This window comes from Odocoileus virginianus, chromosome 2 (genome assembly GCF_023699985.2).
Source record: "Odocoileus virginianus isolate 20LAN1187 ecotype Illinois chromosome 2, Ovbor_1.2, whole genome shotgun sequence".
Lineage (NCBI taxonomy): Eukaryota > Metazoa > Chordata > Mammalia > Artiodactyla > Cervidae > Odocoileus > Odocoileus virginianus.
Window position 1 is genome coordinate 65860524 of NC_069675.1, and position 26396 is coordinate 65886919.

The 26396-nt window shown below is 37.0% G+C and overlaps 1 protein-coding gene across 3 annotated transcripts in view; it reads right to left on the bottom strand.

Annotated features, from left to right (window-relative positions):
- Positions 1-26396, bottom strand: part of LCLAT1 (lysocardiolipin acyltransferase 1) — a 185045-nt gene that overhangs the window by 64315 nt on the left and 94334 nt on the right. For all 3 annotated transcript variants that reach the window (XM_020890735.2, XM_020890734.2, XM_070480761.1), the window contains 2 exons: positions 15019-15165; positions 10739-10855 (listed from right to left, as the gene is read on the bottom strand). In XM_020890735.2, coding sequence (XP_020746394.1) covers positions 10739-10855; positions 15019-15165 — 264 coding nt within the window. The remainder of the gene's footprint in view (positions 1-10738; positions 10856-15018; positions 15166-26396) is intronic.

Genomic DNA, 26396 nt, shown 5'->3' on the forward strand with positions numbered 1-26396 from the left:
TGCAATATGGATTAGCAAAGACGACACCAGAAGCAGACCAGTGAGAAAGCCTGGAAGAGTGAAAAGACCCCACTGAATGGGGCCACTGTTGGAAATGTAGGAAGTTTCTCTAAGAGATGCTTCCAAGGCAATATCATAGAATTTGGTGACTGAATGAAATGGAGAGGAGCATAAGACAAATATTTTTTTTAAACTTAAAAAAATATATACCCTGGACTCAGTAATTAGATTTGGAAATATATCCTAATGAAATAATTAGAGATGTACACACACTTTGGCATTATCTATAAGAGTGGAAAATTGGAAACCGTTTTAACTGAATAATAGAGGCCTCATTAAATAAAGTGGTACCTATATCTGATGAAGCCCCATGCATACACTAACACAGCATACTTACAAAAAATTATGTAAGAATGGTAAAAATGTGCACATTATAGCAAGTAAAAAAAGAAAAAGCTTTATAAACAAAATAGAATTTACCCAGATTTTAAAAATAAAATGTGGATAGACACAAGAAGACTATATGTCATAAGGCACTGGATGTTTCTGAGAAATGCCTGCCAAGACTATGGGTGCCATTTTCTTTTTCGTAATTAATTCTCCAACTACTTTTTTTTTTACAATAAATAAAAAGATATATATCATTATATATGGGGCTTCCCAGGTGGCACTAGTGGTAAAGAACCCTTCCTGCCAATGCAGGCGACATAAGAGATGGCGGCTGGATCCCTGGCGGTTTGGGAAAATCCCCTGGAGAAGGAAATGGCAACCCACTCCAGTATTCTTGTCTGGGAGAATCCCATGGACAGAGAAGCCTGTGGACTATAATGTCACGAAGAGTTGGACATGACTAAAGCAATTCAGCACACACATACACATCCTATATATATGTGTATGTGTGTACACACATATATATGAAAAGAGCTAATATTGAAAATATCAAGTCATCAAGCTATTTGAGAGTTGGTGGCAAAAAGAAAGAAACAGAACTACAATTTGAAAGGAAAGATAGTTTAAACTTTAAGGATCAGAAAAATAAAGGAAGAGCTGGTAAATAAAGGAATCAGAAAAAAAAAAAAAAAAAGAGGTGCTTACAAAAAGGAAATCCTTAATGTATTTTTCCATTTAAACAAAACTCATAGTATAGCCAAGGATATCAGAGAGCAATCTGGGTAACAGAGAAAAAAGCTCTACACAATGATGATGTTATTTCTGTAGCATCTAGAATAGAAAAACTGTTAACTTATTACACAGTAGGAAGAAACATAGGCTTTGGCATCAAAGAGACCTGAGTTCATTTTACTACACTCAGCAGCCATTGAGACCTGGGCAAGCTGCTAACTGAGCCAGTCTCCTTTGGTGTACCACAAGGCAAACCACCAGGAAGCACAGCTTTGAAAACTAAGCGATCTGTAAGAAAGTAGCTAATGAGGTAGCTGAGCCCAAGAGTGTACCACCAGACTCTGATTCAGCAGATCTGAGCCTAAACCAGAGTATGTATGTTTTAAAAAGCTCCCTGGGCAATTCTACTGCATGACAGCAACATGTGAACAGTTCAGGGCATGGAACCTGGAAAGTACTTGATAAATGTGACCTGGTTGTTTTTATGGACAAACAGGGTATCTACCATTTTTAATTAAGACTGTTATGACTTTCTTCACTGAACGCAACGGCAAGATCTGTCCAAAGTGAGCATCTCAGATGTTTTGCTATGACAGAGAGAAAATGAAAATGAACAATACAAATGCCATTTATGATCTAAAGCAGTACCATGGCATTCAAAGATTTGAAATAAGCGACTCCAAAGGTCTTTAACATATGGTCATATATAATTTTGCTCAGGCAAGTGTGGATCATTTCTGCTTCATGATGTATTAAGAGCAAGTTACTTAGTTGATCCGTGTGATTTCCCACTGATCAGTATCCAAATTTCCTTTAGGTTTTGTTGTATTTTATTCATCACCATAGATAAAAGCTTTGTTCTTTTAAAAATGGCCTCAAAAGAGAGTCTACAAAGATATCTGCAAATTTGGGAATTAAGAAGATTTAGGTCTCAGGAAATATTCTAATAGATCTCAGAGATCTACTTCCACAATTACATTTTTTTTTTTTAACATAAGGGAAAAGTCTTATTGTATTTTATAAACAGTTTCCAGCAATAAAAAAGTCACATAAACAGGTCAGAGTGCAATGACACTTAATGCACAGAATATTCCAATAGTTTGTCTGCCTTTCTTCCTGGCCTCCTTGAACACGCTGTTTGGTAGGAAGGGTCATCGAAATGCAATCCTGGGGGAGGCTCACCAATTAAGTTCTATGCAGTGTTATGACTCCTGCTGGCCATTGTTCGTCCCCCATTTACGCAGCCACTATGGGCAAGAACAGACTGGGTTATCAGTAGGTAGCAAAAAGCCCAAGACATAAAAATGGTCTAAAAATGCCACTGAAGACTGAGCTCTCTATGATCAATATACTGTTATTACTTCCTAGAAAACCACCAGCTTTCTCAGAACAAATAAGAACTACCACAGACCAAAATGAGGGAGCCTAACACAGGACTATGAGATACTATAAGTGTAATCTGGGTGTTCAGTTAATACTTCTCTCTCCCTGAATATAAACTGAGGAATTTTGGTCAGGTGTGCCGATCCAAAATGCCTAGTGGGAATTTACTTAATTTTTACCTGTTAAGTGTATATCCTCTAGATTAGTGGCAAGACAGTATTCTTCATTTCTTCATATTCAGAATTTAGGCATATGAACTAAATACAAGCTAAAATATGGATTGTTTGACTTAAAAACATTTTATTTCAAATCTGAAACTTAAATATATCCATATGTTTTAGCATCTTAACACGTGAGCTGTTTGCTGAGTGACTTGATCTAAAAATGGAAAAAAATAAAAACATGACTCTTTGGGAGCAGGAATTTAGTTTTTCAACAATAATGGCTCCACACAACCTTCTTAAGTACCATCTGTTAGTTTACAGCACAGGTCTTCAGTTCAATCAGATTGGTTTTTCCCTAGCTGACCACTCAGCTCCACCTGGCCCAAACTCGGTGCCCATTCTTATACTCTCCTGTTCCTGTCCTCAGCCATCTTTAATTTTTTTCTGCCTATCCTAATTACATAAGGTCTCTAAGCTTCAAGGGAAATGAAGCTTCTTGAAGAAGCCTTACCTGAGTATTTCAACATGAGCTCTCTTCACTGAACATATCTGTAACTGTCAGTCAGTCAGTTCAGTCACTCAGTCATGTCCGACTCTTTGTGACCCCATGGACTGCAGCACACCAGGCTTCCCTGTCCATCACCAACTCCTGGAGCTTACTCAAACTCATGCCCATTGAGTCGGTGATGCCATCCAAACATCTCATCCTCTGCTGTCCCCTTATCCTCCTGCCTTCAATCTTTCCCAGCATCAGGGACTTTTCCAATGAGTCAGTTCTTCACATTTGGTGGCCAAAGAATTGAAGCTTCAGCTTCAGCATCAGTCCTTCCAATGAATATTCAAGACTGATTTCTTCTGGATTGACTGGTTTGATCTCCTTGCAGTCCAAGGGACTCTCAAGAGTCTTCTGCAATGTCACAGCTCAAAAGCATCAATTCTTTGCTGCTCAGCTTTCTTTACAGTCCAACTCTCACATCCATACATGATTACAGGAAAACCATAGCTTTGACTAGATGGACCTTTGTTGGCAAAGTAATGTCTCTGCATTTTAAAATGCTGTTTAGGTTGGTCACAGCTTTTCTTCCAAGGAACAAGTGTCTTTTAATTTCATGGCTGCAGTCACCATCTGAAATGATTTTGGAGCCCAAGAAAATAAAGCCTGTCACTGTTTCCATTATTTCCCCATCTATTTGCCATGAAGTGATTGTATAATTCAGTATCATAATTTATACTATATACCACACAACCCAGCACATAATTAAGCAGTCATATTATTTTTTTTATATTTCCATGAACACTATTCTTATCTATCCATGAAGATTACAAACTTCTTGAAGGCAAGGTTTTGTTCAGTAGTGTTTGACTTCTCACTCCCAACTACTTTAACTTGATTTTAAGTTGCCTCAAATGTGCACACTTGTGCCATCTAATGATGAAGGCAATACTGCATGGTTACAACTCAGTGATGGCTTCCAAACATGTAACAAAACCAATGGTTGGAGGAAATCCTTACTTGATTAAAATCAAAGAAGAATAAAGCTACTATTGTTAAAAATAATATAGCAGCAATGATGGTAATGAGTATAACTAAATTTTGGTGCATTAAGTTAAAATTTTTAAGTTGTGTGATAAATTTATTAACACTGTGTAACTAAAAATCAAAACCAAAAACTTTCTCGTGGAAAAGCTCTTTTCTAAGTGAGCAACTTCTTTTGGATCTGAGTTAATCTAGTACCAAAGAGTTACATAATCACTTACTAAATTGTCCTGTGATTAGAGGTACATATAAAATAAATTTCCCATGATAGAGACCAATCAGTGTAACACAGATAGCGCTGGGAAGATGGCAATACACTGTGCTTATCTATTCAGACAAAAGGAAACATTCAGCTCACCTAATACTGATTTAGTCTTTATTACGTGAAAGACAATACACATCCTTAAGACGGTTATAATCTAGTAAAAATATAAAATCAAGTATAAAAATGATGGAGATCAAGGTACTCAGGAAAAACTTCTCACCATTATTATTACAAGAACAACACATCTGTATCATGTTATATAATGGGTGCTATATTTCAAGTTAAGTGTGTGTTTCTAAATGTTCTTAGTCTTGGTGAAGTATATTGTAAACAGAGGCTCAGAAACTACTTTCTTTGTTATGCATTTTCTCTTTTTCAGTATTTCCTGCTAAGACTTCTTAACCATAACTTCTTGATGTCTTAAACTTCTCACCTGCCTTGTGCTAGCTACTAGGTGTCAGAAACAGTGAATTCAGTTACATGCGTGAGTTAGTATATATGCTGCCGAAGTGAGCACACATGTGTGAGTTAGCAGTAAAGATGTTACCTCATGATAATTGTTTTTTTAATTTAATTTTTATTTCATGTTATAGTTGATTTACAATGTTGTGTTAACTTTAGGTGTGCAGCAAAATAATTTAGTTATACATATATCTGTTCTTCTCCCACATAGGTTGTTACAGATTACTCAGCAGGGTCCCCAATCCTATACATTAGGTCCTTGCTGATTACCTATTTTATATACAGTACTATGTAGATGTTACTGCCAAACTCATAATTTATCCCTCCTCCCACATTTGCCCTTTGGTAATCATAAGTTTGTTTTCAGAGTCTGAGTTTTATTTCTATTTTGTAAATAAGTTAATTTTTATCAATTAAGTCTATCTGATCTAATTTGTCATTTAAGGCCAATGTTCCTGATTGATTTTGTTTCTAGATGATTCTGTCCATTGATCTAAGTGTGGTGTCAAAGTCCCCACTATTACCGTGTCAGTTTCTCCTTTTATGGCTGTTAGTATTGGCCTTATAGATTGAGGTGCTCTTATGTTGGGTGCATGTATATTAAAACTTGTTTTATCTTCTCCATCACTTGATACTATGTAGTATCCTACTTTGTCTCTTGTAGTAGTCTTCTTACAGCCTGTTTTTCCTAACATGAGTACTACTCCTCCAGCTTTCTTTTGAATGCCATTTGCATGGAATCCCTTTTCCATTCCTTTACTTTCAGTCTGTGTGTGTCCTAGATTGAAGTGGGTCTCTTGTGGACAGCATATATATAGGTCTGATTTTTGTGTCAATTCACCTAGTCTGTGTCTTTTGGTTGAAGCACTTAATCCACTTACATTTAAAGTAATTATCAGTATTTATGTTCTTATTGCCATCCTGTTAATTGTCTGGGGTGTGTTTTTTGCTTTTTTTTTTTTTTTTTTGGTTGTGTTTCTTCCCTTCCTGTTTTGTTTTCCTCTCATGTGATTTGACGGCTATCTTTAGTGTTTTGTTTGTGTTACTTAACTGTAGAATTTTGGTCTGCTGTTGCCATGAGGATTTGATATAGCAGTCTATATGTGTGTGTATGTATGTGTATATATCCATACATATATCCATGGATATACACACACACACACACAAATTACGTTGCTGGACTCTTAATTTCAAATGCATTTCCAACATCTTTCATTTGTAATTTCCTCTTGTCAGAGTTTTTTGTTTTGATACTACATTTGTGAGTGGATGATTTCCTAGCTTTACTGTATGTTTGCCTTTACTGGTGAGTTTTCTCATTTCTCATTTTGTTTGTAGTTGTGGCCTTTTTTTTTTTCCATCTAGAGAAGTTCCTTTAGCATTTGCTGCAAAGCTGTTTTGGTGGTACTGAATTCTCTCAGATTTTGCCTCTCTGTAAAGTTTTTGATCTTTCCACGGAACCTGAACAAGAGCCTTCCTGGTTATAGGATTCTTGGTTGTAGCTTCTGCCCTTTCATCACTTTAATGTATCATGCCACTCCTTTCTGGCCTTCAGAGTTTCTGGTGAACAATCAGCTGATAACCTTATGGGAGATCCCTTTATGCTATTTGTTGCTTTTGCCTTGTTGCTTTTAGTATTTCCTCTTTGTCTTTAATTTTGGTCAATTTGATTATTATTTGTCTCGGTGTGTTCATCCTTAGGTTTCTCCTGTATGGGGTTCTTGGTACTTCTGGACTCATGTGACTGTTTCCTTTCCCAGGTTAGGGAAGTTTTCAGTTATTATCTCTTCAAATATTTTCTCAGGCCCTTCTCTCTCTTCTGGGACCCCTGGAATGCAAGGTGTGTTTAATGTTGTCCCAGAGGTAACTGATACTGTCTTCATTTCTTTTCATTCTTTTATTCTTTATTCTTACTGCAGCAGAGGTTTCCACCAATCTGTTTTCCAGCTCACTTATTCTTCTGCCTTGTTTATTCTGATATTGATTCCATCCAGTGTATTTTTTCAGTTAGTGTATTGTTCATCTGTTTGTTCTTTAAAGCTTCTAGCTCTTTATTAAACATTTTCATATCCTTTTGGTCTGTGCCTCCATTCTTTTTCTGAGATCGGAGATCATCTTTACTATAAAAACTCTGAATTCTTTGTCAAATACATTACCTATCTCCAGTTTGCTTACTTATTCTTCTTCTTATTCCTTTCTCTGCAACATATTTTTCTGCCATCTCATTTTGTCTAACTTTCTATGTTCATGGTCTCTTGTTTCTTAGGCTGCAGGATTATAATTCTTCTTGGTTCTGGTTTCTGTTCCCCAGTAAGTAAGGCTTGTCCAAGGAGGCTTGTGCATGCTTCCTGGTGGGTAGAGCTGGGTTCCATCCCTCTGGAGGGCAGGGCTGTGTCAAAGGGTATGTTTATAGATGGCTGTTGGCTCAGGACAACTTTAGGCGCCTGTCCCGTGATTGGTGGGGCTGTGTTCTCACCCTGTTGGTTGTTTGGCCTGAAGCATTCCATCACTGGAACCTGCAGGCTGTTGGGTGAGGCAAGATCTTGGTGCCAAAATGGCAACCTCCAGGAAAGCTCACACTGATGAGAATTCCCTAGGTGTCAACCATCAGTGTCCTTGTCCCCAGAGTGAGCCACAGCCTACCTCTGTCTCCCTCAGGAGGCCCTCCAAGACCCACAGGGAGGTCTGGCCCACGTTCTTACGGAGTCATCGCTGTGCCCTTGGTCCCTGTGCACACGAAACTGTGTCTGTGCCCTCCAAGAGTGGCATCTGTTTCCCCCAGTCCTGTGGAGCCCCTCTACTCAAGATCCACTGGCCTTCAGAGCCAAACTGCTCTGCGGGCTCCTCCTCCTGATGCCAGACCTGCAGGCTGGGGAGTCTGACGTAGGGCTCTCAGTTCTCATTCCTGTGCGGGAACCTCTGTGATAAAATTATTTTCCAGTTTGTGGGTGGCCCATCAGAGGGATGGGATTTCATCATATCATGAAAGTGCTCCTCCTACCATCTTCTTGTGGCTTCTGTTTTGTCTCTGTGGGTAGAGTATCTTTTTTGGTAGGTTTGAGTCTTTTTTGTTGATGGTTATTCAGCAGTTGTGATTTTGGTGTTTTAGTGAGAAGAGGTAGGTTTGAGTCCTTCTACTCTGCCATCTTGTCTTCAAAGATTTCTTCAGTAATTGGTTTTAATATGTGGTCTCTGGGCTTCTACTAGAATATTTATTTATGATGGTCATTTGTTTAATGCAAGCTGCTTTTCCACTTAATTGACTACGAAAAGCAGATCTCAAAAAGATAAGAAAGTTGTGTTGGGCCCTTTTTGAGTATTAGACTGCTTTTCTTAAAGGACACTCTGACTAGATGGTGGTCTTAGAATCACTTTACCTCTGATTCTTGATGAAACCTATTCTCTCTCTGTTCACTTGACACCTCCTCACCCCCACCAGACTGTGCCTGCTCAATCTGTCATTTCAGGTAGCATCATAACCGCTTCAACTTGTGACTACCATCCCTCCATTATCTGGCCATTGAGCCTCTTTTTTCTTTTAAATACTTTCCTTGAAGAAACCAGCCAGCTCACTCTTATTACAAAGCTGCTTTAACTGAAATCACACTATAAATATAAGAGGCACCATATTACAGTAGAAGGACCACAGCCTACTCAGTCAGATGAACTATATTCCAATAACTCTGAACTGATTCTTTGCCTCAATTTCTGCTCTAGTTTTGCTCTACAAGTTAAATATTGGTTGTTGTGAGGTTAACTGACTTTACGCATACAAAGCACTTAGTATAATGCCTGGTACTTAGTAAATGTTCAATAAATGTTAGCTACTGTTCTGATTAGATTACTATTATAATTATAGCCATCACATTTCTTGTTTCTAGTATTATCATAGTATATAGGACCCATTCTACTTTTCTAACTGAGGTAAAGAGACTCATCAACTTTTTTTAGCTGAAGCAAATGGAGTCATCTGTATTACCTTTTTTTTTTGACTGTTACACTGAAGGGGGAAGATCAGTTGCCAGTTTGGGCAGGAAAAATTATATACTATGGTTGTTAACTAGTACTCTGAATGATGACTAAGTAATACATGTTCCCCAAAGTTATAAATCAGTTTGCTAATAAAATATGTTCCAGATTTCAGAACAGCTAGTCCTACAGATATATGCTTATCCACTGTAAAATAATTTCTCCATTATCCTGCCTACAATTAAAAAGATCTTTATTAGCAAAAGATGTGTTCCAACAGCATGTTCCATGATGTCAGAAATACTTTAAAAGTAATCATTAAATACTATAAAATATCAGACAATTAGAAAATAAAAAACATATTATGGAATGAGAAGGGTGAGCCTAAACTGAATGCCACAGTAAGTGGTACCATGTTTTGAGGAAGAAAAACAAATAGCAGGATCACTGCTTTAGTGTCTTGGGGCTCCCTGTCCTATTCCATAGGCATAAAGAACTGTGATCTCCATGAGGTTCTATGGGTAGATGGTCATAAACAATATGACCATCAAGCCCATGTTTCCATTTCATTTTAGTTATAACCACAGAATTCCAAAAGCAAGTCAAACTAATACGGATAACATCTTTAGTTTACTATACCAATGTGATTTTGGACTTTTTATACATTTAACTCATGAGTACTTAGTTGTAAAGATACTTCTTTTGGCAGGGTTCACTAAATGAGGTTATACATTACATCTTAAAGTATGTTAAACCCTAAAGGAACAACAGTGATGCCAATTAGGGTGTTTCTGGATAGTTCTTTTTTCATATATATCCAAATGTCTATTATTTATTTGTATGTACATGTGTGTATGAAGATATAACTACTTAAGTATGCAGCTAGAACAAGATGTACAATTTTTTTTCCCCATAAAAATATCAAAATGTAAACATTTAAATGAGTGTGACATGGTCAACGGAATCAACCTTATCTCTAGATGCCCTTCGATAAACATGGTTCGAGAGAACACGAGGGCAGAGGGTACCACGAGCCACAGAGCAGGAAGCAGAAGGATGAGGTTCTGTCCGTGACCTACGGAAACTGACTAACCACCGTGGGTGCCAATTCTGTTTAACAATAAACTGGAGGCAGCAGTACTTCCTTTCTACCAACCAGAACCATTTGTTGCACTGAGTGGAATAATGAACATAAAAATATTTTTTAAGCTATAAATAACTATAGGTGATACTCTCAAGACAGTTTTACAACTTTTAAGAAACATTTTAAAATGGAATGATAGACTAACTGTATGTATTATTTTATTATTTTCTATTCCAAAAAAGGAGAAAAAATGTTTTCTTTTGATTCTTTTAAAACATTTGAGTGCATGGAGTCAAGTCAGTATACTCTTAGGTATCCATTATGGCATTGCAGTAGTTTTTGTTTAAAAAAACAAACAAAAATGTTTTCAAAATTGTTCTTAATGTGTAGCTTTGAGATTAGGAGTTCCATTCTGGATAATGCAAGCAATAAAACTAGAAGTTTAAATTAAAAAAAAAAAAATAGAGTTTTAAGAAGTATGACCCCTTCCTCACTCTGCCTGCCAAGTTTCAATCTGGTGCAGCTGCTGACAGACACTTATAGGCAAATAAGTCATTTCCATATCGCTCAGGAAGGACGCTCACTGACCTGAGTCAGGGTCAGGACTTTAAAAAAAAAAAAAATACACTATTATTCTTATTTCTTGAAATAAAGTATAAAGAAGTGCTTTATAAATTCAAAAGAGCTATATGTGAAGTTCACCAATTTTTGCCACTTACATACAAAAAGTACATTTTGAGACAGGTGCTTACCTTCTCTTAGACGGTCAACTACAAAAGTAAAGCCTGTAGTTCTTGGATGTAAGACATATTTGTATTTCTGAAGTCCATTCTTTTCAGCAAATTCATTACTTCGAGTAATGCTATTTTCTAAACAAAACAATAGTAAAAGCCATAAGTAAAGAAAGGAAATAGTACAGAATTTTTTATAAAAATGGCAATTAATTTTTCTGTAATTATTCAATATAACATGCTGAATCAAATGATAGAAATACTTTATTAAATCCCTAACAACAATCCTAGCGTTACCTACTTACTGAGATTTTGAAAATTCTTATAAGATCTTGTAAGATCTTAAAACATCTTAAAGATGTTTTATAACATATTCAAATCCTTAAAATTCTTTAAGAGATTTTATAAAATAGTCAATACACAATGAAAACTGAAATATAAATAAAATAATAACTAAAATTTTTCATAAAATAGTCATTGCATAATAAAAATTGAAATACTAGAATATAAAGATGAAATAAAACTAAAATAGTAATAAAACATAAGGATCTGTATATCCAGAAGAAATAACCAACAATTTGCCAAATAGATCAACACTGTTTTAACCCAATAATTTAGGGCTTCAGTGCAAAGTGAAGTATCTCCTTGCTTAGGCACACAGCACACTTACACTACTAACTAAAACCACTCCACGACAGAATGGGCATGTGATTAGCACATCATGCACAAACATCTGAATATGGTTTGGCTGAATATAGTCACTGAGTCAAGTATATGTTCCAACTGTTGGCAAAAACTTTTTCCATTCCATGAGGTAACTTTATAAGTTCCAAGAAGAACCAAGCCCATTATTCAACAATTATATTTGGAAAAAGTAAAGTGTTCAGAAATTTGGCCTCAGCTGCTGGTGGAGATCATGAAATACTTTCTGATGACAGCAGATGTTAGAACCTGCAATTCTCAGCTGCATCCTGAAATTCAGACCATTCCAAGTCACCAGGGGGTGAAAAAAAACTATATAAATAAATACTACTTTCTGAGGAGTAAATTTAAGACCATGGAGTTCTCAAAATCTCAAAAAAGCATAGATGGATTCTACAACACTGAAACACTCAAAGAACACTCCTGTAAACTGAGTCAAAAAATTAAACAGATTTCCAGCAGGTCAAAAGTAAAAGCCCACAAACAAGAAAAGGAATAAGCTCCTCTCTCATTCTGGGGGTATTCTGGGCATGGGATGGGACTACAGAACAGTATTTTATAGACAGCTGGAAGGACCTTACATGGGATGGGGAATCCCAGAGTCACCACAAAGATGAGTAGGTAACTATTCTTCAGTTCTCCCTTCCAGCTGGTCATAGACTTGGGGGGATCTGAAGACCAAAACTGAACTCTGATGTAGAATGTGAATACAGGTGGAAGTAGTTCTAAAAGGCATGGGCACGATGTGGAAAGACAGAAATAATCAGACACAGATCAGAGAGGCAGATTTTCTCCTGCTTCCCCACTTCATCTGCCCACCCTCAGATTCTGTGATTATTAGGACTAATGGACTAGCATCTCACTTTCTCGCCACAGCCTCCTGTTTCGTTAGCTGGCTCCCTCTAACACTCTAACACCAGCATGCCCTGCCACTCCGGTGATACTGGCTGCTCAGATGATCTCAAACCAGCCAGTCATGTTCCACCTCAGGTTCTTCCTTCTAGCCAGAATGCCTTCTACTCGGACATCTGCATGATCTTCTTTTTTGTTCATTTAGTCTCTACTTAAATGAAAAGTTAAGGGGTCTTTTCTGGAGAAGGAAATGGCAACCCACTCCAGTAATCTTGTCTGGAGAATTTCGTGAACAAAGGCTATAGTCTATAGCAGGCTATAGTCCATGGGGTTGCAAAGAGTCAGGCATGACTGAGCAACTATCACTCAAGGGGCCTTCTCAAACCACCTTACTTAAACAGCACCCTATGCCCCCATCTTTTATTACTCTCTCCTTATCTTGCTTTTCCTGTAAGGCGTGCATGAATACCTGGCATATTTTTATTATTTTTTTATCTGTCTTTCCTCTTAGAATGTAAGCTTCATGAAAGTAGAGATTTTTTGGTATATGAGGCTCTGGGCACTCATATATTTATTAAATGAAGAAGTTTACTAAATATACAAGGGTGTTGAACTGCATGTGACATTATAGCTGTTAAATACTAAGAAAAGCTTTCCTTTCCAAACCAGGAAAAAAAAACACAAAATCATAGTATACCAATTGTGATGGTTAATTTTGTGTGGCAAATCGGCTAGGTCAAAGTACCCAGATATTGGTCAAACATTATTTCAGCTGTATCTGTGAAGGTGTTTCTGATGAGATTAATATTTAAACCAGTAGACTTTGCATTATGTGAGTGGGCTTCATCCACTCACTCAAGGGCTTGAAGGCCTTAAGAGAAAAGGATTAATCTCCTTAAACAAGGGCTTCCCTGGTAGCTCAGGTGGGTAAAGAATCTGCCTGCAATGCAGGAGACCCCAGTTCAATTCCTGGATTGGGAAGATCCACTGGAGGAGGGAAAGGCTAACGACTCCAGTATTCTTGGGCTTCCCTGATGGCTCAGGCTCTTCCCTGGTAAAGAATCTGTCTGCAATATGAGAGACCTGGGTTCGATCCCTGGGTTGGGAGTATCCCCTCGAGAAGAGAACAAGCTACCCACTTATTCTGGCCTGGAGAATTCCATGGACTATAGTCTATGGGGTCACAAAGAGTCAGACATGACTCAGCGACTTTCACTCCTCAAACCAAAAAAAAGAGTTCTGCCAGCAGACTGCCTTTGGACTCAAACTGCACCTCTCCCCTAGTCTCCACCTGTGAACATACCCTATATATTTTTAATTTACCACCCTCCACAATCATGTGAGCCAATTCCTAATTTGACCCACCCATTCTCTTTCCCTCTCTTTCTACACACACACACAGGTGGTTCTATTTTTCTGAACAACCATGACTAACAATGTGTGATATTACAATATAACATTAAGTACAAAAAGTATAAATTTCCCAAAATTCACTTGTGTAGTACTGTGTACATTACTTGCATAAGCAAAAAAAAAAAGTTTATAAACAATGATAACATATGAAAATAGAATATATTTAAAGTTACATTTAAATGCACTAATTTTAAAATGTGCAAACAATTTGGATTCAGAACCTAAAGAGGATCATAAAACATGCTCTTTGGGCTTAAAAACCCAAGTTTAAAGTTAATCATGAAAGGTGTAAAAAACACCTTTAACAAATACTTTTTCACACCAAAGGTAATTTGCTAGCCTACTTGGGGAAAAAATAAAGAAAATCATATCCCAACTCAAAACTATTTGTAAAATATTGTTAAAAAAATTTTTTTTAAGCTTTAAGATCAGTCTGTTTCCTCTATCTGGCAAATACTGTTTTGACTTTAAAAACATGCAACTATATCATGGAATAATGAGTATTCTGAACCCTGAAAATACTCAAATATATGTTAAGTTCAACACTTAAAAATGATACTTGAGAAAAAAATAGAGTGAAAAAAGTTTAAAATATCTACTTTATAACTTCTGAACATCTAATGTATGAACATTTTTATACTGATATACCAAAGTAACAGCAACCCATGAGCTTTTATCCAATTATCTTTTAATAACTCAATAAATTCCAAAGTTGCCACTCTTTGGTGTACACCTTGGCATTCACAAATATAAATCTATTATTTCTGTAAATGACTTTCTATACTCTAATACAGCTGATTTCAGTACCCAAATTTAACTATTACACATCCTAATTATTAAAAAATGTAAATATGGCAGTCTATCCATTAAAATTTCCCAATGATAATTCAGCTCTGGGAATCAATAAACTTACAACTTACAATATAATTTCAAAGTTAAACAATATGCAGCCAATATTATGTTCAGTATTACCCTCTGTGATCTAACTACTACTAGAATTTTAACTATAAAAATCAAACATACTAATATATAATTAGTTATATAACATAAACATATATAATATATATTAGTTATATAAACATACTAAGTATATAATATATAACACTAATATATAAAAACACTATTTCTTGGAGTTGCCAATTATAAATTCTATGGGTTGAACACCAGGAGTTCTGGGTTCTGATGTGCTACTGATTAACTGAATGACTCCAGGGATGGGCCATTAATCTCACTGGTGCTCAGTTACCTGAGGACCAAGAAGTTTAGACTAGATAGCTGATTTCAGAGTGCCTTCATTTTGTGAAGTTCTGTGATCCAAGCCCAGGCCACCTTACCTGTGAGATCAGTCCCCTCAGGGAACAGAAGGAGTTGAAGTGGTTCATGGATATCACAAAAATAATCAATCATGTCTTCAAAATGGCTCTTGTCATCCTTCCATTTCCTATGAATGAAGATATAGGCAACAGCCTGCATAGCCCAACCTAGAATCAATTTAACAAGTATTTACATATAATTTTAACCAATAACCACATTTCAAAAATATATTTTAGAGTTTTGGGGTTTTACTATAAATTACTTTCATAATGAGCATCTCATGACATACCTTAAATTCAGCTCTGACCTTGGATTAAATAACAGATACACCAGAGGATATTCTTAAAGGAGTTAGCTAAATTCTAAGATTTTCAAAATTCTCCAAAACCTCTTTTCAAGCCAAACCTAGGTATTAAAATACAAAGAATTGCCTTAATATTTACTAGTAACTCATCTAAAATTAAATCCCAAGTTAAACAGACATTTTAACCAAGTTACTATGTGTTATCAGGCTTACAAAAGCAGTAAGCAAAGGATCTGTTCTCAAGTCATATGTACAAAGTCTTTAATATTTCCCTTTCTGGACTACTCAATCTCTAAATCCCATTGCTATTTTCAGTGTGACTTCTTTTTTTTTAAATGCAACGGCCACTAAACACATTGCTCACATTCCCTTTCTCTAAGGCAAATTCAACCTTGCTACTGAAGAGGCAGTCCTAGACAAGCCAGGTTTCTCCCAGCTGGAATCCCTCCCTGGTCAGAAATGACCAGAATTACTCTGGTAAATGCCAAAGCCTTTGACTGTGTGGATCACAACAAACTGTGGGAAATTATGAAAGAAATGGGAATACCAGACCACCTGACCTGCCTCTGGAGAAATCTGTATGCAGGTCAGGAAGCAACAGTTACTAGACATGGAACAACAGACTGGTTCCAGATTGGGAAAAGAGTATGTCAAGGCTGTATGTTGTCACCCTGCTTATTTAACTTATATGCAAAGTACATCATGAGAAATGCTGGGCTGAATGAAGCACAAGCTGGAATCAAGATTGCTGGGAGAAATATCAATAACCTCAGATATGCAGATGACACTACCCTTATGGCAGAAAGTGAGGAACTAAAGAGCCTCTTGATGAAAGTGAAAGAGGAGAGTGAAAAAGTTGTCTTAAAACTCAACATTCAGAAAACTAAGATCATGGCATCTGGTCCCATCACCTCATGGCAAATAGATGGGGAAACAGTGGAAACAGTGACAGACTTTATTTTTTTGGGCTCCAAAATCACTGCGGATGGTGACTGCAGCCATGAAATTAACAGACACTTACTCCTTGGAAGAAAAGTTATGACCAACCTAGACAGCATATTAAAAAGCAGAGATATTACTTTGCCAACAAAGGTCCGTCTAGTCAAGGCTATGGTTTTTCCAGTAGTCATGTACGGATGTGAGAGTTGGACTATAAAGAAAGGTGAGCACCAAAGAACTGATGCTTTTGAACTGTGTGTGGTGTTGGAGAAGACTCGTGAGAGTCCCTTGGACTGCAAGGAGATCCAACCAGCCCATTCTAAAGGAAATCAGACCTGAATATTCATTGGAAGGACTGATGTTGAAGCTGAAACTCCAATACTTTGGCCACCTGATGTGAAGAACTGACTCATGTGAAAAGACCCTGATGATAGGAAAGACTGAAGGCAGGAGGAGAAGAGGGTGACAGAGGATGAGATGTTTGGATGGCATCACCGACTCAATGGGCATGAGTTTGAGTAAGCTCCAGGAGTTGGTGATGGACAGGGAGGCCTGGCGTGCTGCAGTCCATGGGGTCGCACAGAATCAGACACGACTGAGCGACTGAACTGTACTGAACTGTGGTAAATATACCTGACTTAAAGCAGATAATCTAGTTTTATCTGACACCCCATGAAGCATGATAACCCCGGGCCATGCACAATAACTATTTGGCTAGTCAAATGTTTTCTCTCAGAAATTTTACCTGGGACCACGGAGAAAACAAGTTGGTATATAAGACAGAGGACAAAAAAGAAGATAATAGAGACAGTAGTACCTGAGGCAAAATAAAGGGGGCGCACTGTAGTGAAGACCTAAACAACTTCTGCTATTGAGGCCCCTAAAGCTGATTGTGATCCAGAACAAAAGGCAGTTTTCAACAAGGGCTGGTCAGTCTTTGGTTTCTCCTCTTGACTATCCACAAGACTCCATCTCCCTTACTGTGTATCTTTACAATATGTGTATCTTTACAACATGCTTTTCTTATTTCAGCTAGAGGGGATGAGTGGTAGTTTCTTGCAATCAAACACAACTAAGACAATAGTTATTGTCATTAGGTAGATACTGTAGGACCCGGAAAACATATAGAACTATCATTACATCATTTAATCAATGATTTAAAAGACTGTAGGGTTTTATTTGATTTTTTGGACTTTATTTGGTTATTTAGTAAAGTTGTAGGACTTTAGTTGGACTTTTTTTTCGGTTATTTCATGGCTGAAGTCACTGTCCGCAGTGATTTTGGAGCCCAAGAAAATAAACACTGTCACTGCTTCCATTGTTTCCCCATCTATTTGCCATGAAGTCATGGGGCCAGATGTCATTATCTTAGTTTTTTGAATGCTAAGTTTTAAGCCAGCTTTTTCACTCTCCTCTCAATCTCATCAAGGGGCTCTTAAGTTCCTCTTTACTTTCTGCCATTAGAGTGGCACCATCTGCATATCTGAAGTTGAAGCTATTTCTCCCAGCAATCTTGACTTCAGCTTGTGAGTCATTCAGCCCCACATTTCACATGATGTACTCTGCACGGGAGTTAAATATGCAGGGTGACAGCATACATACGCCCTGTCATATGCCTTTCCCAATTTTGAACCAGTCTACTGTTCCACATCTGTTTCCACTCTTGCTTCTTGACCTGCATAGAGGTTTCTCAGGAGGCAGGTATGGTGGTGTCTTCAAGAATTTTCTACAGTTTGTTGTGATCCACACAGTCAAAGGCGTTAATGTAGTCAGTGAAGCAGAAGTAGGTGTCTATCTGGAACTCATCTGCTTTTCTTATGATCCAACGAATGTTGGCCTTTTGATCTCTGGTTCCTCTATCTTTTCTAAATCCAACTTGTATATTTGGAAGTTTTTGGTTCACATACTGCTGAAGCCTAGCTTGAAGGATTTTGACCACGTTATTTGGTTTGAGTAAGTACAAACTGGGGCTTCCCTGATAGCTCAGCTGGTAAAGAACTGCCCACAATGCAGGAGACCCCAGTTTGATTCCTGGGTCAGGAGGTTCCCTCAGAGAAGGGATAGGCTACCAACTCCAGTATTCGTAGGCTTCCTTTGGTGTCTCAGATGGTAAAGAATCCACCTGCAATGTGGGATCCCTGGGTTGGGAAGATCGCCTGGAGGAGGGCATGGCAACCAACTCTAGTTTTCTTGCCTGGAGAATCCCCATGGACAGGGGACCCTGGTGGGGGGGTCTCAAAGAGTTGGACATGACTGAGTGACTAAGCAAAAACAAGTTCAAACTAGAATACTATATTCTACAAATATAAATAAGTTTAGCATAGGTCTTGCTGACACGTGTTCAACTGCTGCTTACCCACTCTACTTATTGTCAGTGACAGCCACCTGATAGACACCGACACGTCTCTCCTCTTTCACCTGAAGACACCTACACCCACAGTGCAGTCTGTAGGCTTCGTGTGACTCAGGAGTGAGACTGTGTGGGTTAAAATCAGGGAGCCACCACAAGCCAGCTGGTCAGCCTTAAGCCATTGTCCCTCACTGATCCCAAATGTAATAATAAGCATAATGCCACAACAGTATTTTACCCAATAGGAACTGTAAGAAATAAACAAGATTATTTAGCACAAAGTATTCAATAAGTAATCACTATTATCATTATTATGATTAAGTTACAATAATACCAAGGATATTGCATCAAGGAACATAAAAATGTAACAAAAAATTTTCCCATTCACAATTGCTTACCCCTCTTCTAATAACTTGGAAATTATAAACTCTACTATTTTAAAGGTCATGCTTTACTTTATTTTTCTAACATTTAAATTTAAATAACTTCACTCTTCTATTTCTAACAAACTTTAAATAACTGTCAACATTGAGTTAATAAACAATCTTCCCCTAAACAAAAAAGTATGCTTTCCTCTTGTCCCTCTTCCAAAATTTGAACAAAACACGCAATAGTTCCCCCAAATTGCCATTATTATTACTACTACTATTCCTTTTGTGTCACAGAATATTTCTAAATATTTAGATTTGACTCAGTAAGTCTGTTGGATTCTCTTATAATTTATTTGTTATATCTCACATCCTTCTGTTAGTCCTCCTTAAGGAATTTCTGCCAAAAAATGTTTGAGTCTTCATATTTCTGAAATGTAATTTTCGTTGTTGTTCTCAATTTTGGAGGCTAGTTTTGCTTAGAACAGAACTTGAGACTTCCAAGTAATCTTCCCCTCAAAATTTCAAAGCTATTTTGCCTACAGTCTTCTGTAACTTGATACAGCTAATAAGTCTGATATCAATCTGATTTCTGTACATAACCTAATTTTCCCCCCTCTGGAAGCTTTATTGATTTTCTCTATATCCCTGGTTTTGTGAAACTTTACCAGTATGAATATAGGTATGCAACTTTTTCACTAATTCTGCTTAGCAGTTAGTATACTCTTCTAATACAAATTTCTTTAAAACTGGGAATAATCCTTCCATTATTTAAGAAAATACTATTTTTTTTCTCTTCTTCATTCCTTCAGACTTTCTATTTGGAACGTCTCTTAGATAGATGTTAAAACTTCTGGATTCTTCCTCTCATAATTTTCATCTCCTATCATTTGTTTAAGAAAAATCTTTTAGCTTGGTCACCTGACTCATTAATTTGTTCTTCAGTGGTGTCTGGTCTACTAATGGATCATATCAGCAAGCAACTCTTTAATTTTCAAAATTTACAACTGGTTCTTTATCACAGAAGCCAATTTTTTAAGGACAAAGAGCAAAAACTATAATAAGCTATGACACATACAGACAGAAGTAGTTTTAATAAAAATGCTAATTGAATGGTTACTATGTGCCTAGTACTCTTTGAGGCATTTTTCATTAATTAATTAATTTAATTATCAAGACAACTATATAAATTAGGTAAAATTATGCCGATTTTATGGATGAGGAAACTGAGGAACACTGAGACTCAAAGAACTAGTATGTGGTAAAACCAGGTTTCAAATGCAGGCAGTCTGGCTCCAAAGCTGATGTTTTTAGCCACTGTACTAAACAGCCTCTTTGCAATATGTACTTGAATCTCTCTAAGGGAATTAGTTAAACACAGTTGATGTTCTCCTCAGAGAAATACCTGTTCTTCAGAGAGTCTATTCTTAGACTTTCTTTAAAGCTGTGTATTTTCCTCAAATGTGAATTCTGCATTGTCTTCATAGTTGTTCTAGACTGAACATACTGACAGGTTGAGTGTATTTCTCCATTCCAAGTGAGATAGCTGTTGCTCCCCTGGGGGAAGGGAGCAATAGGAAGACCCACGGGACTCTGTCATAAAACTTCTCTAATATTTTATGTGTGTTTCAGAAATCCCAGAAAGGCAAGTAAAATGACTGAATCAGTCAGCTTCTTAGAACGCTCCTTTGAAGATATGATGAATCTTTGTGCTTTGCTTTCTCATGTTCCATTTATACATCACTAATGCTTTTCAATCTTTTTTATTCTCTTCAATTTAAATGTTCTTCTCTCTTTCATAAAAATCACAGGAAGACCTTGTGAGTCTTTTTCTCCCCATTTCATTGCCAACGCTACATGTTATTCATGTTCAAAGCAATAGCCCTATTTTTCTTAAAAAGCAATATCCAGATTTTTCTTAGCCTTTTTCTTAATAGTCTTGAGGTCATCATATATTTATTTCATAATTTTATGGACTGATAAATGAAAGTACAACTGATCATGTAATTTAGAATTAGTCTACATAACCTGCCTGTTTCATACTTTTTCCATTGGAGGACATTTTGTCTTATCACCTTAATTTCTCAGACAAGGATGGAGAGTCTAGCAGGTTTATGAAGATAGATTCTGTGGGTGCTGGCATAGCTCTGCTACCACCATCTTTTTTTCAAAAACCCCATTTACATTATCAGCACTGCCTTCTCAAGACAGGCATAATCTCTGAGCATACTCTATTGTCTAAAGATATTCCATAGGTTTAGAACCTGGTTTTCCTTGGCTTAAATTTTCTTTTATCAAGTTTTAGAGTTGGCTAGGGGGGAAAAAACTATTTGAGTGTATTTTTAACATTATGCATTCTTTTTCCATAAAAAGTAAGCCCTCCACAGCATTTTCTTTTTTTCATTTTAGTGTAGATGAATATGCAGTTAACCCTTGATCAGCCTGGGGGTTAGAGGTTCCTGCCCCTAAGCACAGTCGAAAATCCACTTATAACTTTACTGTTATTCCCTCCATATCCATAGTTACACATCCATGGATTCAACCAACCACACATTGTATAGTACCAGAGTACATGTTTATTAGGAAAAAAAATACCTTAAGTGGATTAAATCCACATGCAGTTCAAACCAGTGGTGTTCAAGGATAAATTGTAGTTAAGAGAACCACAGAAATATCTATACTACTCACCTAATGTGCTAAAAACTGAACTTCAAAGATAGATTAATTTATCACTATTGTCCAAGTTTTTATTAATTCATTACAGTATCTACTATGATACTATGAATGCAATGCCAGAAACAAAAAGCAATGTTCAAGAGAGAAGACAAACTGTTCTCTTCCACATATTTTTAATCCTGAATCTAGAGGGTATAGACGCTCCAAGGAAATGTTACCCACAGGCCTCTCTTAAATGAGAATGAGTGATAATATGAACAGATGCAAATTTTATACCAACTCATATCACAACAATCATGAGCAAATACTATATTTACTGACTGTGGTTGTGCATAACAATAGTTATACAAACAAATCCAGAACAAGTAAGTTCCATTTCTCAGAATTTACAAAATAAATACTACTGGATTATAACCCAAAGAATAAAATATTGATAAGTTCATATTGGATAATTAAACAACTGAGGAGAAGGGACAAATCTCCTTCACAGAATTACAAATAAAATACGTAGATACTCCCCACTCTAGGAGGTGAAGTTTAATTCCGCTATCCACAGCCAGCACTTGTAAGTGGACTGCTCTTACTGAATAAAACAGAGAGAGGAGAAAACATTAATTATGTGGTGCAGAGTCCTGGCAGACACCACCTTAACCAAATGATTACAATTAATATCACCCGTGATAAACTAGGTTGATATGATGAACCTTCCCCATGAAATGAGTCAGCTCACATTTGTGGGGCTTTTCCCCAAAACCCATAACCCCCAACTAATCCTGAGAAAATGTCATGAAAAAGCAAATGCAAAACAAATTCAAAATGAGAGACATTCTACAAAATATCCAACCAGTTCTCTTCAAAAGGACTGCCGCAGAATGGAGGAAGACTAAGGGAATATGGTAATTAAAAAAAAAAAAATTACAGGATCCTATGGCTTATTCACCTTGAGGTTTGACAGAAAACAACAAAATTCTGTAAAGCAGTTATCCTTCAATTAAAAAAATAAATAAATTTAAAAACAAAAAACCAGGATCCTCTACTGGATCCCAGAACAAAAAAAGGACACTGGGAAAACACTGGTGAAATCTGAATAAAGTCTGTACTTTAGTTAATATCAGTAGTAGTATACCCATGTTAGTTTCTTTGTTTTGACAAATATCACACAGTTGTGTAGGAGGTTAACATCAGGGGAAGATGGGTGAAAATAGGAAATTTTTCTCTATTTTCTTTGCAAATGTTCAATAAATCTAAAATTATTCTGCATAAAAAGGTATTTAAGAATATCTAACATTAATGCAAACTTCTGTTTAATAAAATACATGAATAACAGCTACTTGTTATTGCATTGTAAAATTAAAGACCTAAGTGTTCTTAGTTGGGATTCATTTATCTGATTTTAATAGTTGAAGATTATCAGTAGCAATAATACTAAGATACAGTCTGGGCCTTTTATTGTGGAAGGACATGTTAAATCTTGGTCACATGATAGGTCCCTGCCTGGTAGTCATTACACAATGGTATAACTCTCAGAAACATCAGACTTGAGTATTTGCCATAAGATTTAGAAAAAGAATAAACAAGGAAATAAAAATCACATCAGCTTTTGTAACACCCCCCCTAACAAAGACATATATGAACAGCTAATTCACTGGATCCCCAGTATTACCTTTCTCTTTAAAACTACCATTACAATTTATAGGTACTTACTTAGTCACAACTGAAAGGACAAGTCAAGGCATTGGAATCCTGTTATCCATTGAAATTAAGGTTGACAAACAAACTATAAAGTACACTGAGTGCATCTCTCCTATCTTTTTACTATTATTGTAAAACACCCTTTTCAAAGTTGGTTCAAATTGGTCATTGTCAGATTAACTTTACTTGTGTTTCTCTACTAAGTGCAAAGCAGACAAAAAACTGCAAAGCCTCCCCCAAACGTTCTGCTTTCTCCTAAAATTGCCCTGTTAAAAAACTATGCATTTGGATAGTTTTTAGAACTGCTTATTAATTTAGGCAAAAAAAAAAAAAATCCTCAATTTTCAGTAGAATTAAGGGTGCGGAAAGGCCTAGAGTCAAACTATGCTTCATACCTTGCCTGTGGGAAGCCTTGCATTCTGAAGCAATGCAAGTAACCGAGGTGTTAAGGGAAGGTACCCATCAATGGGCAAGCCAATTTAGATGACCAACTGTAGTTAAGTGCTTCCCTTGTGGCTCGGCTGGTAAAGAATTTGCCTGCAATATGGGAGACCTGGGTTCGATCCCTGGTTTGGGAAGATCCCCTCGAGAAGGGAAAGGCTACCCACTCCAGTATTCTGGCCTGGAGAATTTCATGGGCCGTAAAGTCCATGGGGTTGCAAAGAGTCGGACACAACTGAGCAACTTTTACTTTTTCTTGCACTTTTACCATAGAACACCAGTAAGTAACTGACTGAATAATCTTAAAGCCCAAAACCATTTCTCCCAACCAAAGAATCTGTCAACTTCCACACAGCTTGAGCTTCGTTAAGAAGTCAGTGAACACAGTCAAAACAAGAGCTTCATTTAACTTCCCAGGTGGTGTGAGCGGTAAAGAATCTGCCTGCCAATGCAGGAGACTCAAGAAAGCTGCATAGTGTTTGATTCCTGGGCTATGAAGATCCCTTGGAGTAAGAAATGGCACTCCACTCCCGGATAATTGCCCAGATAATTTCATTGACAGAAGAGCCTGGTGGGCTGCAGCCCATGGGGCCACACACACACACACACATGCACGCACGCACGCACACATCTCAATGCAACCCTAAAAAAATTACTTAGTTCTCAATGTAATTCTAGAAAAAAGTATAATCCTGGTATACTGCCTGGCAGATGAGTTAACTAAATGTATTAAACCTTTGTTCCCAATGGGTTTCCCTGCCTCTTTGACCAAAAAAAGAAAAAAAACACCACATCAAAACTCAGTCTCAGCCAAGGAAGTCTGGCAACTGAAACTACAAAGACTTATTTTTCAACTAGTAGTAGGACAGCTAAGAAGAAAATGGTCCGTGTTACATATCTGAAAATACAGCTGTATGCGATATCAGTCATAAAAGTAAAATATTTTAATATACCTATTTCTTCAGTTAGTTTTCATATAAATTTTAATTCATTATAACCATTTAATAAAATTTACTGAATGAGTAAATCAATTGTTGGATACTTTTCTTTATACACTGGTGAAATGTGGGAAAGAAGTTGCATCAGGATGCTCTGGGCTATGTTAGATAACAGAATACCAATCCAGAGGTCTTACACCCTAGGTGTACATGTCTCACATAAAGTGAAGTCTGGCCCCAAGGCTGGTTCAGAAACCAGTCTCTCACATTTCTATTTGGCCATCCTCTTGGATGCAAGATGGTTGCAGCAGCTCCAAGTATGATGTGTTCTCACAATAATGTCCCAAAGTAGGAAAGGAATGGCATTGTCCCTTCATGAACCTATTTTATTAAGGAAGAAAATCTTTCCCAGGGCCTCCTAACAAGAAGTCTCCCTATTACATGCCTTTGGTGGAACTGGCTGATAGAAGGCTAAGAAAGGCAATATGGGGTATTTTCATATGCTTTCATGGGATATGCTTATCTTAGAAATACATTGTTAAAAATAGTGAAACTTCTCTGGCCTTAGATATTTTGTAACTGATGCAACAACACAGGAAAGAAAGCTGCTATGAAACCTTCCATGATTTCGATACAGTAGGAAGCAATAAAACAATCAATCTACCTTTTAGTCATTAAATGGTTAGGAACCCTTGACTAGAAGCGCCCTTTGAAGAAAAGGGTCACAGAGAGAGCTTTAAATATATTTGCTGTAGAGATCCACAGCAGCTGTTACTCAGGGGGACTAGGCTCACTTACTTAATGAAGGTAATAAAACTGATGTCTCAGGTGTGCTAAAGAAACTGGCAGGAGTGGGCTGCTACTGACTCTTGTGGAGAGTCTTACTTCAATCTAGAATGTATTCATCTTTTCTCTTGAGTTGTAAAAACAGAAGAAAGGCATGAAATGTTAAATTTAGAAAGGGCCCACACTATACCAAAATCAGCGGTCCTGGTGGGTAATTCTATGTTTATGTCTTGCTATAATTTGAAGACAGTTCAGGTATTTCGTTTTTCATAATTGGGAGGAAATTTAAAGAAAGAATTGCATTAAAATGTTTTATTAAAATAAAAAAAATTTATTAAAATGTAATAGTTGCCTTTGAAATTTATGTTAATGTGCCCAGCAAGCTGTGTATTCTCTTTGATCCTTGTAAACATAACAAAGTGAGGGAGTGGAGGGGTCAGAGGCATTCAATGAGTTTTTAAGATGAGTTGAATTAATCCTGAAGTTTATAAAAAGTGACATTTTCTACTGATAGCAGCAAAAAGAAAATGGAGGGTTACTGAAAACTTCAGATATAACCTGGTACTGAGGGTTGGGAGCTTATTAGTGCTGTGGATGACATAAAAGGCTGAGACATTTCAGCCAAAAAAATGAATGACAGGGAGTTGGTCAGTTGATAGAGAACTCTGTCAATTCATGTAAAACTACTGAATTTATATAAATATGAGATGCATGACATATAACCTGTTTATAACTTTAAAAGTGTGCTAAAAAAAAAAAAACCCTATAGTAAAAATGATATGTGTGCTCAGTCACACGGTTGTGTCCGATTCTTTGTGACCCCACGGACTGTAGCCTGCCAGGCCCCTCTGTCCATGGGATTTTTCAGACAAGAACACTGGAGTAGGTTGCCATTTCCTCCTCC